The sequence below is a fragment of the Lissotriton helveticus genome, chromosome 11, assembly GCF_964261635.1.
Source record: "Lissotriton helveticus chromosome 11, aLisHel1.1, whole genome shotgun sequence".
In the NCBI taxonomy this organism is placed as follows: Eukaryota; Metazoa; Chordata; class Amphibia; order Caudata; family Salamandridae; genus Lissotriton; species Lissotriton helveticus.
The window spans coordinates 213732825-213748814 of record NC_136072.1 but is presented as its reverse complement, the minus strand read 5'-3'; the positions used below and the strand labels follow the sequence as shown (position 1 = coordinate 213748814).

Below are 15990 nucleotides of genomic sequence, written 5' to 3'. Positions count from 1 at the left end.
CGACACTTGCCAAAACAAAAACTGACTTTTATGGACTGGCACACTTCCCGCATGTGATAGGCTGCATAGATGGCACCCATATTCCCCTATGCCCACCTGCAGCCACCAAATACATCTACAGAAACCGTAAGTCTACGCACTCCATCAATGTGCAGATGATATGCAATGCAGGCAACATCATCACCGACATAGTGGCCAAATATCCTGGGAGCACGCACGACTCGTACATTTTCCAGAACAGCAGAATATACAGACGGCTAGTTGCTGGAGATTTTGGGGATAGATATCTGCTAGGTAAATAAGTGTAACACACCCTGTAATGAATGGCAGCTGAATGTGTAATGTGATTGTAACTCATGTACCTCTCATTCCCTCCCAGGTGATAGTGCATATGCCCTGCGTTCCTTTGTGCTCACACCATACCTCAACCCAACTAACAGAGCCGAAAGGCGATACAATGTGGCACACAGGTCAACTCGCAACGTAGTGGAGCGAACATTTGGACTCCTCAAGAGCAGGTCCCGCTGCCTCCACAAGAGTGGAGGTGCTCGACAGTACACCCCCATCCTGTGTTGCAAGATAATAGTGACCTGTGCCATTTTGCACAATCTTGCCACCAAGGAAGGCACAGAGGTGGAGGTGACACATCACGAGAACATTGATGATGACCAAGAACATGCAGAGCCCCAGGCAACAGGACCAGCAGCAATAGATGGTAGATTGAGAAGGACAGAAATTACACGTCGATATTTCTAGGTAATGTATGACACATAGACAGGTATAGTGTTTGACAAGTGTAGTTTAATATTCACTACATCATCATTGTCACATCAGAAAAGGCATCATACATCAAAGTCTATGTCTCTGGCTGCTCCTGCTCAGTTGCCGTCACTGTGTGCAGTTGTGTCAATCTGCAGCACAGGTCAGTGCTTACGTCCACGCACTACATTGCGCGATTGATGTACCTGGCTTTCAGTTTCTCTGCTGGGGCCTGACTCAGCATGGCTGCGCCTGCCGCTCCTACGCACCTCCGGTACAGGTGTGCTGGAGCCACTCCTGCTGGTTGACCCCTCTGTCTCCTCCACACCCATGTCACCAGCATTGCCTGTGTTTATGTTGAGCATCTGCTCCATCGCAGAGGTCACTCTTCCCATGCCCCGTGTCAAGTCTGTGCAGCAGTCACAATTGCATCCTGCATGGATATAGAGCGTCGGCACAGTAGTGACGTACTGGAAGCAAATCTGTTCATTGCCTTTGTTTGCTGGCACATATACTGCCGATCCCTGCCACGCTGTAGATGATCCCTGTCCAACTTATACGACAGTACACCCATGTATGTGGAGATGTCTGTTATCCCCTTTGATATTGCCTCCAAACTAGATGCTATGTGGCCTATACCCTTGTCCATGTTGGTCATTTTATTGTTCATGCAGCGAACCTGCCTATGCATGGCTAACAGTGCTTTGGCCTGCTGGCGCTGTACTTTTACCATTGTGCCCTCCAGGCCACAGAAGACGCTCTCCCCTTCCTGCCCCTCCCCACCCTCATGTGCCCTCCTGCCAAGAACACTGGTGCGCGCAGCGCCTGCTGCAATCTGTGGTCTGGCCCTGTCAGCCACAGGTGCATTTGTTTGAGGTACAGCATCCTCATCCTCCGATTCAGAGGTTTGCAGGATCCTCTGAGGGGGCTCCTCATGCCTACTTGCCCCTCCCTGCATGGACACCTTGGATATTGCAATGGGTGTGCTTGACAAGTCTGGAGATCCAAACAACAAAGGGGATAGTGGGACAGGTGTTGTTGGTCGGTCTGGTGATGAGGCATCCTGGGTGGTGTTGTTGCCTCCTTCTACAGCGCTGTGACAAGTTTTTTTCTTCTCTTTCTCCCCTCTCTTAGTTGCTGGTGCCCTCTCCTCCCTTGCTGGTGCTGAACTGCGTGAGGACTCTCCTGTGGAATGAAATTGACATAGGGTCAATGTTGTTGTTCATCTGTGTGTAGTTCTTAAATAAATAGTCTACACACCTTTGCCCAGTGCAAATTGTGTGTTTGGTGATGTGTGTGGCATGTCTTGCAGAGTCATGTGGTGTATGCTTTGCATCTATGTATTCATGACTACGTCTACCATCATGCATTGCTGCCACCAAGTATGAGCTGTTATGCAGTGTGATGATTCTACACAGTGGGGTACGGGGTCAGGTTGATGGTTGTGGATTAGGGTACATGCCTCTTACCTTGTTTCTTTGTAGCTTTTGCTGTACTGTCCAGGTCTCCTATCCCATGGATGCATTCTGGCTCCATGGTGGTTTCCACAAGCTCCTCCATCGCTGTCAGCTTTGGTGCTTTGCTCCTGCCACCTCCAGTCCCACCAGCATCCTTTTTTTGTGCAGCAATCTCTTTCTTTGTCACGATGCGCAGGTCATGCCATCGCTTTTTGATGTCCTCAAACTCCCTGTGGGTCACACCAATGGCATTCACTTTGCCCTGTATGGCAATCCAAAAGTTCCTCTTCACAGTCTCTGCAACATGCAGAGACTGTCTCCTGAAAATTTGGCTGTAATGGCTTACAATTTCTTCTACAGCCACTTGTAGTTCTTCTGGGCTGACCTTTATATTCTTTTTTCTCTCCCCACCATCCTTTTGGCCTTCATGTGACTCCATTCTGTAGCACTGCTTGCCTGTGGATGCTCAGCTCCTCTCACCTCTGCTAAATTGTTTGTTCTGTTGGTGTGCACCTGCATGGGTGTGGCCACTCCCAGGTACTGGGGTGGGGTGCTTCATTCTGATTGGTTGGATTCTCAGGGCCTTGGTTGTGGGGTGTGTAGGGTGTCCCTGATTGGTTGTCAGGCTCACATGGCGTTTTTCAAACATCCGAATTGGTAATTACCGATTCGGTAATTACCGATTCGGAAAAATCCTATTCGGTAAATCCCATTCATTCCTATGGGCCAGGAGGCCCATAGGAATGCTTGGGTTTCACCGATTCGGAATTTACCGACTCGGAATTGACCGATTCGGTAATTACCGATTTGAGATACCGAGTCATACCGAATCGGTAAGTTTTACGGATTTTTTACCTACATACCATTTACCGATTCTGAAATACCGATTCGGTATGAGTCGGTATTTATGAATCGGTAAATGGGAATTACCTACATCTGGCCCTATATCTCTTGCACTCTTTCGTGCCTTAGTACTCAGTCATACTCATACACACGCTGCCACTCACACTTCTATTAGTAAATTTGCTTTTATTGTGTTGAAAATCTTGTCCTGCTGCTTCTGCTTTACCTGCCTTGCCTTTTAGTGAAACGTATTAAAAACAGATCCTTTATACGTTATTCAAAATAATAATATATTGCCTTATCAATGTTTCTTACAAGTATGATGTGAGTGAAAAATGAACTTCCTTAAAATAGCTGTGCGGGATTATATTTGTTTTCATGTGTGGATCAAGCAATTACAGTATTCCTGAGTATTCCTGAGTACAGTATTACAGAGATTCCTACTCCTGAGGCGGAAAGCCGGGAGCTGCACTATGTGATTGATACTGCTTTTAATAATCTTTTAATCATTTCAAGTGTTGTTTAATACTGTGTTTGTAGCCTACCTTGACCCACTGCTTCACGTTCGGGGAGCCTGCTGATTAGGAGCAGCGCCTCCCTCCCTCAGTCAAAACGCCATTGACGGCGTGCAGCGAGGCCACGCCCCCTTTTTTGGCCACGCCCCCCCCGCCTCTCCTACACTATTTAATGTGTCACTGGAGGAAGCGCAGCGGACGAGCGCAGCGGGAGCGCCGTTTGCGCGCCGAAGGCGCGCTTAAGGCAAGCCCGTCTGCGCCCGTCCGCGCCTGGACCGGGCCTAGGGCCTTTCCCCCTACTCGTTCCACCATTACCAACCCTGCAACTACCATTATGTACAACTCCGACTACCTTCATTCGCTAAATTCCACTGCGCATCAATGCCAGCGCATTAATCTAGCAAAACAACCACGCCACCTTCCTTACATCTGCCCAAAATGCTCCTTTATCACTAATAATCACCGCCCCTCACAAACAACGATCACAAACAAAAAGACACTACCTAAATCATGTATAGCCGCTCTGATAAATGTGCGTTCCCTCCCTAAGCACAAATATGAAATCTCCAATTTCATTGAGAGCCACAACATCGACCTCCTCTTCATTACCGAAACATGGGGCGATCTCTCCTGCGGACCAGACTTCGCTACTGCTACCCCTGAAGGATACTCTAATGTTAGACTGGACAGACCTCCTCCTAAAAAAGGAGGCGGACTAGCCATCATATACCGTGGAAACCTAACAGTACGAACAGAAACTATCCCCACCTCTTGCTGTGAAGCTTTGTCTTTCTCTATCTGTATCCCTAATGCGCCCCCTTTCAAAGGTACACTTATGTACCGCCCTCCTGGACCTCGCAGTCCTTTCCTTGCTAGTCTACCCATGCTTCTTGAACCACTGGCAGGTGAAAGTCTGTACACCTTTTTAGGTGATTTTAACTTCCATCTTGAGCTATTGGACAATCCTGATACTACTGCTCTGTTATCTGAACTAAATACTATAGGACTCCCACAATTGGTTACTGGCTCCTCGCATACTGCGGGCCATCTTCTCGACGGTCTATTCTCTAGCGAGAAATCCCTAGTAATAAAGGATCTCCTTCCCTTTACCTGGACGGATCATTCTGCTATTCTTTTTGATTTTACACTACAACCTACTCCCCCACGACTCCACACTTCCTCACCCTTAAATAAATTCAGAGCCTGGAAAAGCATCGACATTCCTGCTTCCCAATCCTCACTATTGACCTCCCTACCACCCACTGAGGCTGATCCTGAACTAGCTGCCAATAACTATACCACTTGGATCCGAAACACTGTCGATCAAACAGTCCCACTTAAGAAACAATCCTCCAACAGAAACATCAAGTCCTCACCCTGGTTCAATGATACTCTTAGACTGGAAAGACAACACTGTAGGCGCCAAGAACCCAAATGGAGACGTGACTACGATCCAGAGCAAAAAGCCCTCTATAAAATCATGCTGCTTAACTACAAACAACTAATTATCAAGGAGAAAAGTAAATACTATAGCAGTCAAATTAATCTCGCTCAAGACTCAACCAAACAACTCTTCCAGGTAGTGACGCGTCTCTCTGGACAAACAGCATCCACCCCTATTACATATACCCAAGAATTATGTAACTCTCTGGCAAACCATTTCCAAAAAAAAGTCACGGACATCTTCTCCCAATTTAAAGCGCATGCCAATGGTACTGGACACCCTCACTTCGCCTCTAATGACCAAACTCCGTCGGACATGAACTCTACCAACCCCCCTCGAACAAACCCTCCCAGTTCCTTCCAGGAATTTTCTCAGATCTCCTCTGAATTGGTGTCTCATCTCTTACGCACCACGAATTCCGGATCTCCGGAAGACCCATGTCCCCCCGCCATTCTCAAAAACTTCCCCGAAATTATAAGCCCTAAACTCACCGATATTTTTAATACAATGTTCCGATCCACTACTTTTCCTTCCATCTGGAAAAAAGCCATTGTCAAACCTCTTATCAAAAAAAGCTCACTTGATCCGACGATAGTTGCCAATTATCGTCCTATCGCCTGTCTCCCACTCCCTGCCAAAATTGTGGAAAAAATAATGAATACACAAATTTCAGATTTTATAGATCAAAACAACTGCCTGGACGAAACACAATTTGGCTTCCGGAAGGGACACGGGACGGAAACTGCGCTTATTAAAGCCACAGAGGAAATCAGGAAGTCTCTGGACAGTGGAGGATCAGCAGTGCTCATTCTGCTGGACCTGTCTGCGGCCTTCGACACGGTCGATCACTCCACTTTGATCGACCGTGTCGAAACGGCAGGCATCACGGGTGCAGCGAAAGAACTCATTGCCTCATTCCTCACCGATCGAGTTCAATCCGTTGCCTTTGGCAACTTCAACTCACCTCCCTTCACTCTTCCTTGTGGTGTTCCCCAGGGGTCCTCGCTAAGTCCCACATTATTCAACATCTATGTGTCAGACTTAGCGAGGACCATAAAAATCCATCACCTGGCAGTTACATCCTACGCCGACGACACCCAGATTGTCCTAGCCATAAACAAAAACGGAGATGAAGTGGCCGCCAACTTTAATCTGGGAATGCTGGCAATAAGTAATTGGATGGCAAGAAACTGCCTGAAATTAAACTCCGATAAAACGGAGGTGATGCTGTTTGGCAATCTCTCCCCTGCTTGGTCTCCCACATGGTGGCCTGATGCCCTGGGACCCCCCCCTTCCCCTGTGACCAAGGCAAGAAATCTCGGAGTTATACTGGACACCAAACTCACCTTCATGCACCACGTCAACACGGTAGTATCCTCCTCATTCTACACCTTGAGAATGATAAAAAAACTCCTACCTTATCTTCCCATGAATATGACAAAAACGTTGATTAGCGCACTCATCATGGCCCGCATTGACTATTGTAATGGTCTGCTAGTCAATGCTCAAGAAGGTGTTCTAAAGAAATTACAACTGGTGCAAAATGCGGCGGCCAGATTGATTACGGGATGTCCTAAGTATGCCCCCATTTCTGGGACACTCCGAGAGCTTCACTGGCTGCCTGTAAAGAAGAGAACTAAGTTCAAGGCCCTCTGTATTGCCTTTAAAGCAATTCATGGTCAAGGTCCAGCGTATTTGAAAGATTCCTTCTGTCCTTACAAACCTGCTAGATCCCTAAGATCCTCAACCGCTGGACTCATGCAGGTTCCCAGGACTAAGAAAGTCTCCTGGGGAGACAGATCTTTCATAGTTACCACTTCTAAACTATGGAACAGTCTTCCACATTTCATCAAAGCCTCCACATCTCTTCTCTCTTTCCGCAAGCAGATTAAATCCTGGCTGTTCACGCAATAACTCCTCATGGACCAGTTCTCTCTCTCAGCGCCGAGACACCCACGGGTAATTGAGCGCTTAATAAATCGCCTAAAATAAATAAATAAATAAATATTGGAAATTAACTAATCCATGTTCTAACATGTAGTATCACAGCATCCAACTGACCTTATCAAATGTTTGACTTCTTCAGCAACCATGGATTTCATCCAGTAACATGTTACATTTTGGGGTTTTTGAGACCCAACTTGAAAAGTTTTTTTTAAAAACGGCATGTCTCAGGATTAAACATTGTGGTGAATGTAAAGTCAGGAATGGCTGAAGCTGTCACACTTTCTTCAATCCTGCATCATACCCAAAGCCTCCGCCCTAGTGTCCCTCCTCGCACCATCCCACATTCTCAGTTCACTCTCCCTTCTTGCACCTGCCTCATTGTTGCAGATGGAATTAAGTAGGCATCTGCCCTAGTATCCCACCTCGTGCCATCCCACATTCGCAGCCCACTCTCCCTTCTTGCAACAGCCCCATTGTTGCAGATAGAATTAAGTAGGCAACTAGTACCAAGGAAAGAGCAGTTGTTCTTATGAGTGCCTTTGTCCAGATTCATGAGAGTTGTGTAATTTTGTATATGGACAGAGTAAGAGGTGTGCTCATGTAAGCACTGGGTGATGGTGAAAAGTGTGAGTGAATGCAGCATGAGTGTAGGGTGAAAAATGTGCTGATATGAGTGTAAGGTGAGCTGCATGAATACAAAGTGAGAGGAGGGCCCATGTGAGTGTCGGGTGAAAGTAGTGCATTTAGAGTGAGAGTAGCAAGAGCAAGGTGGTGTGAGCGGTGTAAATGCAGGATGTGTGATGTGCCTGTGTGTTGTGCGGGGTGAATGGCAAGAGTGAAGGGTGATCTGTGAGAGTGACTTGTGAGTGCATGGTGAGAGGAGTTATTGCAGAGTGAGTGGTGTTTTCCTATGAGATGTAGCAGACTAATGGCCCTGTGTGAAGGCAGGGTGAAGAGGGTGTCTGTATAAATGTAGGTTGAGAGGTTTGTCTGTGAGAGTGCAGGGTGAGAGGAGGAAGTATAGGGTAAGTTGTGTGGATCAGGATTAGTGCTAAGCTTATTTGTGTGGTATGAGTGCAGGGTACATGTTGTGCCCATGTGAGTGAAGATGTGCATGAAGATGTGAGTGAAGGGTGAGCTGTGTGAGTGAGAGGAGTGCCTATGTGAGTGCACAGTGAGCGATGTGACAGTGGGAGAGTAGGGTGAGAGGAGTAACTGCAGAGTGAGTGATGTGACATGAGTTTGGGTGAGGGTGAAACTGCAGAGTTGGAGAAATGACTGCATGGTGAGAAATGTGCTTGCTTAAGTGAGACTGCAAAGTGAGCGGTGAGAGTGACAGGTGAGTGAAGTGGCACATGAGTGCAGGGTAAGTGGTGTGCTCGAGTAAGTGTAGGGTGAAAAGTGTGAGTGAATGGTGAGTGGTGTGAGTGCAGGGTGAGTGGTGTGCTGATGTAACTACAGGCTAAGTAGGGGGAGAACAGCATGAGTTCATGATGATGGTCATGTGGTCGCTGTGAGTACAAGATGAACGGTGTGCTCGTGTGAGCACAGGGTAAGAGGAGGATGAATGGTGTGAGTGTAGGGTGATAGTGTTAGTTCAGTGTGATGGCTGTGAGTGTAGGGTGAGCAGTTAAAGTGATGAGTCAGTGGAGGGTCATGTGCATGCAGGGCGAGCGGTGTGCTCATTTGGGAGCAGGTTAGGAAGAGGGTGAATGGTGTGAGTACATGGTTAGCAGTGCAGTTGCTGTGAGTGCAGGTTGAGCATGAAAGCGAAGGGTGAGTGATGAGAATGAGGAGTGAGGTATCTGAATGCAGGACGTATACCCAGACACCCGACATCAGATCCACATAATGCTCCAACCGGATGTTATCAGGCTGATTGCCACACTGCCTTTATTGTTTAATGGCTTCAAGCATCCTCTAGCATACCTGTGGCTCCACTGTCGGTCTGGAGGTGCCTCAGAACTCAATTCCTGAGTTTCATTGGGAGAGCACAGTATAAATCGTAGTAGTAGGTGCTCCTTGCTTACTTCTGTACATCTACATTTACTATGGATCTTGTATTCGCTCAGCAGAGTTTGTGGTGTCTGTACTTCATCTTCATGGACAATGTGTGTCGTAACGGTCATCACTACTGACAACACAACACAAAAAAGCTCTTTACTTTAGAAACACCAAACTTATGGGTCTTATTTTATTAATTGTTAGAAGGCTTAAAACAGAGTAACGATCACATTTGACTACAAACATAATGTGAAAAGTGTTTTAAATACCAGTGGGTAGGAATGGGGAGCACAACCTTCTACCCTAGGGAAATTACTAAATGTGTATATCTTATGAAAGCAGCTTAAGGTGTGGCCTCCAATCCTTATGTCAAGGGCTCTCTCAAACTGTCAGTGAAAGCCAGTAGGGGGAATCAAAGGATTAATTTGCAGCACATTTCCTACTGTCCAGCCCCAATAGATTCCTCCCTCTTCCCTTTTCCTCTGCCCTATCTCAGGACCATACCCTGCTCACCTGTGTTCTGTTCGGTTTGCCATCCTTTCCTCTCTCCGCTGTTTCAGGTGGGGGATGGCATATTCTCTCCTCTCTGTGCCACAATCGAGGAACCTGCATACAACCTCATACGTAAACTGCTGACCTTGCACCTTTTACCCTGCAATCCTCCTCTATACAGTGCCGTCACTGAATGAGCCAAATCCTTCACTCTGTTATGCTAAGCGCCTTGGTAATAGTCTCCTGGTCTCCCACCTGTTACAGGCACTCTTACCAGCTCCAGACGTTGAAGCCCCTACACAAGAGAATTGCAAAGCTGAACAGGAGTTCAAGCATAATTTGCAAGATGGTCCCCACTGTGGTAAATTACAAAAACATGCATTCAGGTACACATCTGCCCAGCTGCAGCCTAGGAAAGTCTTTGGTCTATAAAGATTTCCCCTTTGAATTTACAAAATGCAAGCGTTGCTGGCATCAGAGAGCAGCACATAACACGTGCTGCACATAACTAAAAAGTAATCAAACTTGTTCCAATGAAGTATGTACTACATGTTTATACCTGCTCCACAAAATATTTTCTGCTTTTGTAGACCGTTTTAACAGTGCTCACACATGCTTTGGTCACTTCTGAGCAATTATCAACAAGAAAGTGTGAATAAAGTTTTAAAAAACTTAACCTTAACAAAGGTCAATAATGAGAGAAATTATTCTGATTCTAGCTCAAATAATTGCAGATCGTGTCAAGTTTCTTAACCCCCAGATTCCAAACTTTGAGACCGATGAGTTATCCCTCAGCATTTCAAAATATTGGGGTATTGCCAGAGGCTCATTAGTCAAGGTATGAAAATGTAAATCCCCGGGAGAATGCCCTCACCGTCATTGTACTGGATTGTCTATAAGAAACATATGACAGCAGTTTGCAAGTGGAAGAGCAAGAGCTTCAACAGTTAAAAACTGATTTTGAAGCTACACAATGATGGTCACAGTATTCAAGTACAACAAAAGCTTGTACATCTGTAAAACAGTTAAAATTGCATTCAACGCTTAAAAGTTAATGCCCCCATAGGAAAATACTTATTCAGGTTTAAAAGATTCCAACAAAGCATTATGTCATATCTCTGGAAAAACCAACATTAAAGACTAAATTACAACAAAAAATAAAAATGAACTAACAATATATTCTTAACAAAAAGTTCTCTTCCAGACTCTGTAAACAAAAACAAATGGCCGATATATATATATTTTTTGGAAAGGTGGCATCCAAACTTGTGAGATTCCTTTTCACTAAATGCTTTATACTACTGTGGCAGTAAAAATAAAATACAAAGGAGGGAATGGGCAGAGGGGTACTGGAACAGGTGAAAAAAACAACAAAGGCTCCATAACCAGTTCTAAAGGAATGTAAATGGTATTTAAAGACCTGTGAAAAACTTGTGTGTGGCAGAGATAAGATGCCAGACACTGCCCAGCCCTCAGCAGCTCAAGCTGCAGCAGCTGGGGCTGAGATACACGAGGGGGGGGGGGGGCTTAATCCCTTTTAGCCCCTTCAGGCGTGCAGCACTCAGGTAACTGGAGGCAGGTCACGGGTCAAGTGCAGAGCCATTATAAGTAGCGCTTTCCTGTGCTAATGGCCCTGAGAATCACAGAACGGAGAGGGTAACTCCCTTTGTCCCCTCGTTCCCCCCAATCCTGTCCCCCATTACAAAATCTGGGGTAATCAGTCCCCCTCATCCCCAACACTTCCTGCACCCATGCCTGGCTAAGTATACCAAGGCATTGGCCCACGACATGATTCCAACTCCAAATGGCTCGAGAAGTGCCGGTGCATCCCCCTTTGTTAGGACTTGATGTGGAAGGGTCGGGGTTGCTCTTTGCTAGATTTTTAGGGTGGTGATGTCAGTTACAATTACTCCCTTCCCCCCTCTGCTCCCCTTCCCCCAGCCTGTTGACACCTGCAGGCCTTAGGGGCATATTATCAACAGCCAGCGTTAATTATCGCTGGCCGTGCTTGGCGATAATTTTATTATCGCAGGCTATCTCTGGAATTTATTACCCTGGTAGTGCATTATTAACAACGCGTTACTCCAGGGCGATACATATTCCAGAGATAGCGAGTTTATCACCGTTTTGTAGGGAACATCGCTGGTTTTCCAGCGATGTTCCCTGCAAAATGGCGATAACCTTGCTGATACGACGGACGCACAGGGTCGTATCAGCATAATCCACCCCAATGTTAGGGATAGGTAAGTCTGCATTTTAGCAGGCGTTAGTTTTTAGAGAAAACAGGTGTTTTCTCCAAAAACTAACATGTGCTAAAATGCTGGGGCAGCCTTGTAAATATTGCGATGTGAACATCAGCGTATTTGCAAGGTTGTCCATCCGGGGTACGCCCAGTGACAGCCCACTTTGCATCTCATTAGAGACGCAAAGGGAGGCATTTGGAAAAAGGATGCTAACATGCGATTATGCATGTAGCACCCTCTTGTAAATAGGGTGATAGTTTTAGCTCCGCTTTTTTTTACTTTTTAAGCCAAATAAACTGAGATAAGGCCCTTGTAAATATGCCCCTTAGTTTTGTATTGGCCTAGGGAGGTCCGTGTTAGGGGCACACTCGTCTCATTCTCCATGGGTAGTCGCTGAACTTCAGCTCGAGGCGGCCAGCTGGCTCTGAGGCCTCCTTTTCCAATTTGATTTCGAAACGCATTTTAAAATACCTTGCTGATGTTACATTAATTTAAACAACCCTCTCCTGCCAGACTTACAGCAATTTGCGATTAAAATGATTTCTTCTCTTGCATCTGTGTCACGAAACATAAAGTAGTATCTGAGTAATGCATCTTTTATTTTGCAAGTTACGTTTAAATAATGATCCCATTGTCGATGAGTTTATATAATAAAACAGAACATGTGTTTTCAGTACTTTTAAATGTAGATAGCTGTTGTAAATTCGAGAGAAACGTTTTCCAATTGTGCAATTGTAAGTAGCAAAAAGAGTTCTGTGTGCTTGTTCGAGTTTTGTAAGTCTATTTAAGGTGGAAATGTTAGTGTTAAATTTCCTGAAACTCAATCTAAGTGATTTTGTGTAGCCAATATCTGCGTGACATGTGGGCTCTGGATCTTCTGTTTTATGCCCATGTTGCCACACTCTTTCTGCATGGGCTAAATCAAGATCTGCCAGAATACCTGTGACAGAAGCAGGATAAATGGTGAAAAATGATCCGCCCTGTTTCTTGGCACCAATGCAGAATTTCTAAAATGTGCCTGCCTCTGTGTCTCCATAGTAAATGGTCTCATAATGATAAACCCATCTAAACTGTTGCTTATCAGGCGTCGACTTGCAGATGTGTGCCAACAACTTTAAATTCATTGCCAAATCATTCTGTTGTTTTCAGCTGCAGGATGACCCGGAAGTTACTGTTCGATTGAAGATTCAGGCCTTGATTTATCCAGCAATGCAGACCCTTGACTTGGACACGCCTTCATATCGAGAGAACGCATACATGCCTGTCCTTAAGAAGCAGCTTATGGTCAGATTCTGGAGTGATTACTTTACATCAGACACAACTTTAAGGGAAGCCATGGACTCGAACTCACACATCGCTTCCGATTTTAACCATTTGATTAAGTTGACAAATTGGAGCAATTTGCTGCCCAAGGAACTCAAGAAGAGCCATGTTTATCACAGCCCCCAACATGGATCATCGGAGTTCATAAAAAAATATCCAGGAATAATAGACCCACGAGCCGCACCACTTTTGGCCGATGATGCTAAATTGAAGAACTTACCTTTAACTTATATGTTAACATGTATGCATGATGTCTTACGAGATGATGGTTTCATGTACGCTGTGAGACTTAAGAAAGCCGGAGTGCGCGTCATACATGACAATTTTGATGATGCGTTTCATGGTGTGCTACTCTTCACAGTTTGGCCAACAGACCTGTCTGTGGGCCAGAGAATGGCAAACAAATATATTGAGTGGCTCAATGAGAACTTGTGAAGGTTGAGCTGAATTAGCAAACTTTTATTGTCTGTCTCTGAAATGAATGGGCGGATTTATTAAAATGCGCGCAAGACAGCAAGGTAGGTGACTGTGAGACAGCTGAAAACCGCCATGTCTACTAAGATATGAGGCTCTTTAGCTCTCTGCGGTGGTGCGTTTGAGGATGGCGTGCGCCAACGCAGGCACCCTGACACCCCCTGCACATAAACAATCCTTCCAGTAATGCAAGCACCCTTGCACCATCTTGCAAGTGTGCCTGCGATACAGGCAGGGTTGTTTTTGCGAAGCAAAGGACACATTCCTGCACAAAAACAATACTTTGAGGCATTTTCCTCTTTCCATGTTTGCTGCATAGAAAAAGGAAATAATGAGCTGAAGTAAAGAAATTTCTCCTCGTTACGCCTCACTGGGGAATGTACCAAAATCTACGGGTGAATGCTTGGGAACACCCATGCCCCACCCATGGAAAGCGTCCCTGACACAAAGTTATGCAATGCAGCGCAATGCAAAAAAAGATTTTTTTATTGGGGCTGCGCCATAAAAGTAACACAATCCTTGTGCAAAACTTTAGTAAATCTGCCCCTTAATGTGGTATTCCCTCAAATCACACAGACATTTCTGGAATTGCTTACGGGTCAGCAGGAAGAAGATTTTAAAAGTTAAACTCCTAAATGTTTACCACTTTCATGCTGAGCATTTGCAACATTGAATGAATTCAGCTGCTCTTGCCAGTTCTTAGCATATAGGGTAATAAACTAGTATTTTATGATCGCTTATGAGGTACAGGCATATACACAAAAGAAGAAGCATTTCAATTACTATAACATGCTTAATAAAAAGTAAAAACGTGTATGATTTACCATCTTGGTTATGTAAAATATCAGTAACACAACATTCTCATTTAAGACGGTCTTCAGAAAAATATTTGATTTCAGTAAATTTACAATGAGTTATCAATGATCATCAATTACTGTATTCTGCATTTACGCTGATTTCTAAATTTTTAATTAAAAAGAACTTCAAACAAAACAAACAGCATTACAACTACTGCTCATTTGATTACGTTTTATCAGTATTTTATGTGAAACAAACACCATGGGCCAGATTTATCAAGGTTTTGTGTCACCTTTGCGCCACGCAAGGGGGCACAAGGGTGGCACCAAACCTAAGTGAGATTTATCAAGCCACACAAAAGGCAACCTTGATAAAACTAGAGTAAAGCAAGGCAACACAAGTCGCTGCTCTTTGTTACTCTGCCCGATGAAGACATTCCATGTGTGGAAGTGGGTGTTCCCACGCATCCACCCATGGACTTTGGCGCATTCCCAGATTTGAGAGAAACATGGCACAAACAAGTTTTCTTTTGACAAACTGGAGGCAGGGGGTTACAGCCTCAACCCACTTGCCGGCTATATTCAGTTACCAGTCTTTTCCAGTCTCCAAATGCCCAAGACAATTGTATATTTATACACATGTGTTTATCAGTCCACTCTCTCCAACAAACACATGCATAAAATGGTGTATGTAAACACCGGAATGAGAAGAAGTCTACAGATCGGGTAGACGTGGCACACTAACGGCAAACGCTGGTGCCGGACTTATGTTTGAAGGCAATACCCCAGACACGGTGTGGAGCTGGTATGACTGCCCTTGGCTACCACGTGTCACTCTGCTTAATAAAGTAGGAGTCCAGTGAGGTGATTTGCGGCATCGGGCCCTGGTGAAATTGCCACAACAATGGATAGTAAATGAAACATGTTGGCACATCTTTAATTGCTATTTGGTTTTAAACTTTGAGTGGGCTCACAATCTCAAATAAAATTAAGGTTTCCTACCTTGAATTGCGGGCATTCATTCTTTCACTGATGACGAGGATGGGATTAGAAGATTGAGTCCTACTAAGGAGCTGGCAGCAGAAAAGGAACCAAATGGCACCCAAGCATAGAGCGAGGATATAACATTGATGGTCAGGTTTAGACAAGGATGTGGAGAGCACAGTGAGAGATTGTTTGTCATGTGCGTGGTGTGATAAATTGCAGAGAGCAGTGAAGTTGAGAAAATGGACTCTCTGTGGAAGAACATTGATCTACACATTTCTGGGCCATATAATGTGTTGGGTTCTCATCCAAAGGATTCTATGGTGGTTGTAGAATATCACTCAAGGTGGACTGAGGTTAAGTGTGTGGATCAGGAGCCAACACGGGATGTGATAACGTTTTTGGAAGATCTATAGAAAAGAGAGGGTTTCTGGAAACTATAGTGACAGAAAATGGAGTACTATTTGTGTCTCAGGCCATAAAAGTTTTTTTTAATTTTGAATGGGGGGTGCAGCTCATAAGATTGTCTGTTTATTACCGCTAGAGTAATGGCCTTGTTGAGAGGAGGAATAGAACTCCTAAGAAAGGCATACAGTTCGCTTTGTTTTAGAGAAGACAGTGGAGCGATGCAATGAGAAAATTGGGGTGGACGTATTGCACCAAGCCCAATAGTTTCACTGGCAAGGTACCATTCAATGTCATGGGTGG

The 15990-nt window shown here is 45.1% G+C and overlaps 1 protein-coding gene across 2 annotated transcripts in view; it reads left to right on the top strand.

Moving 5' to 3' along the window:
• Positions 1-14498, top strand: part of LOC144792477 (arylacetamide deacetylase-like) — a 503713-nt gene extending 489215 nt beyond the window's left edge. For both annotated transcript variants that reach the window (XM_078667512.1, XM_078667513.1), the window contains exon 5: positions 12854-14498. In XM_078667512.1, coding sequence (XP_078523638.1) covers positions 12854-13462 — 609 coding nt within the window. In that variant the 3' untranslated portion in view covers positions 13463-14498. The remainder of the gene's footprint in view (positions 1-12853) is intronic.
• Positions 14499-15990: the final 1492 nt, after the last annotated feature.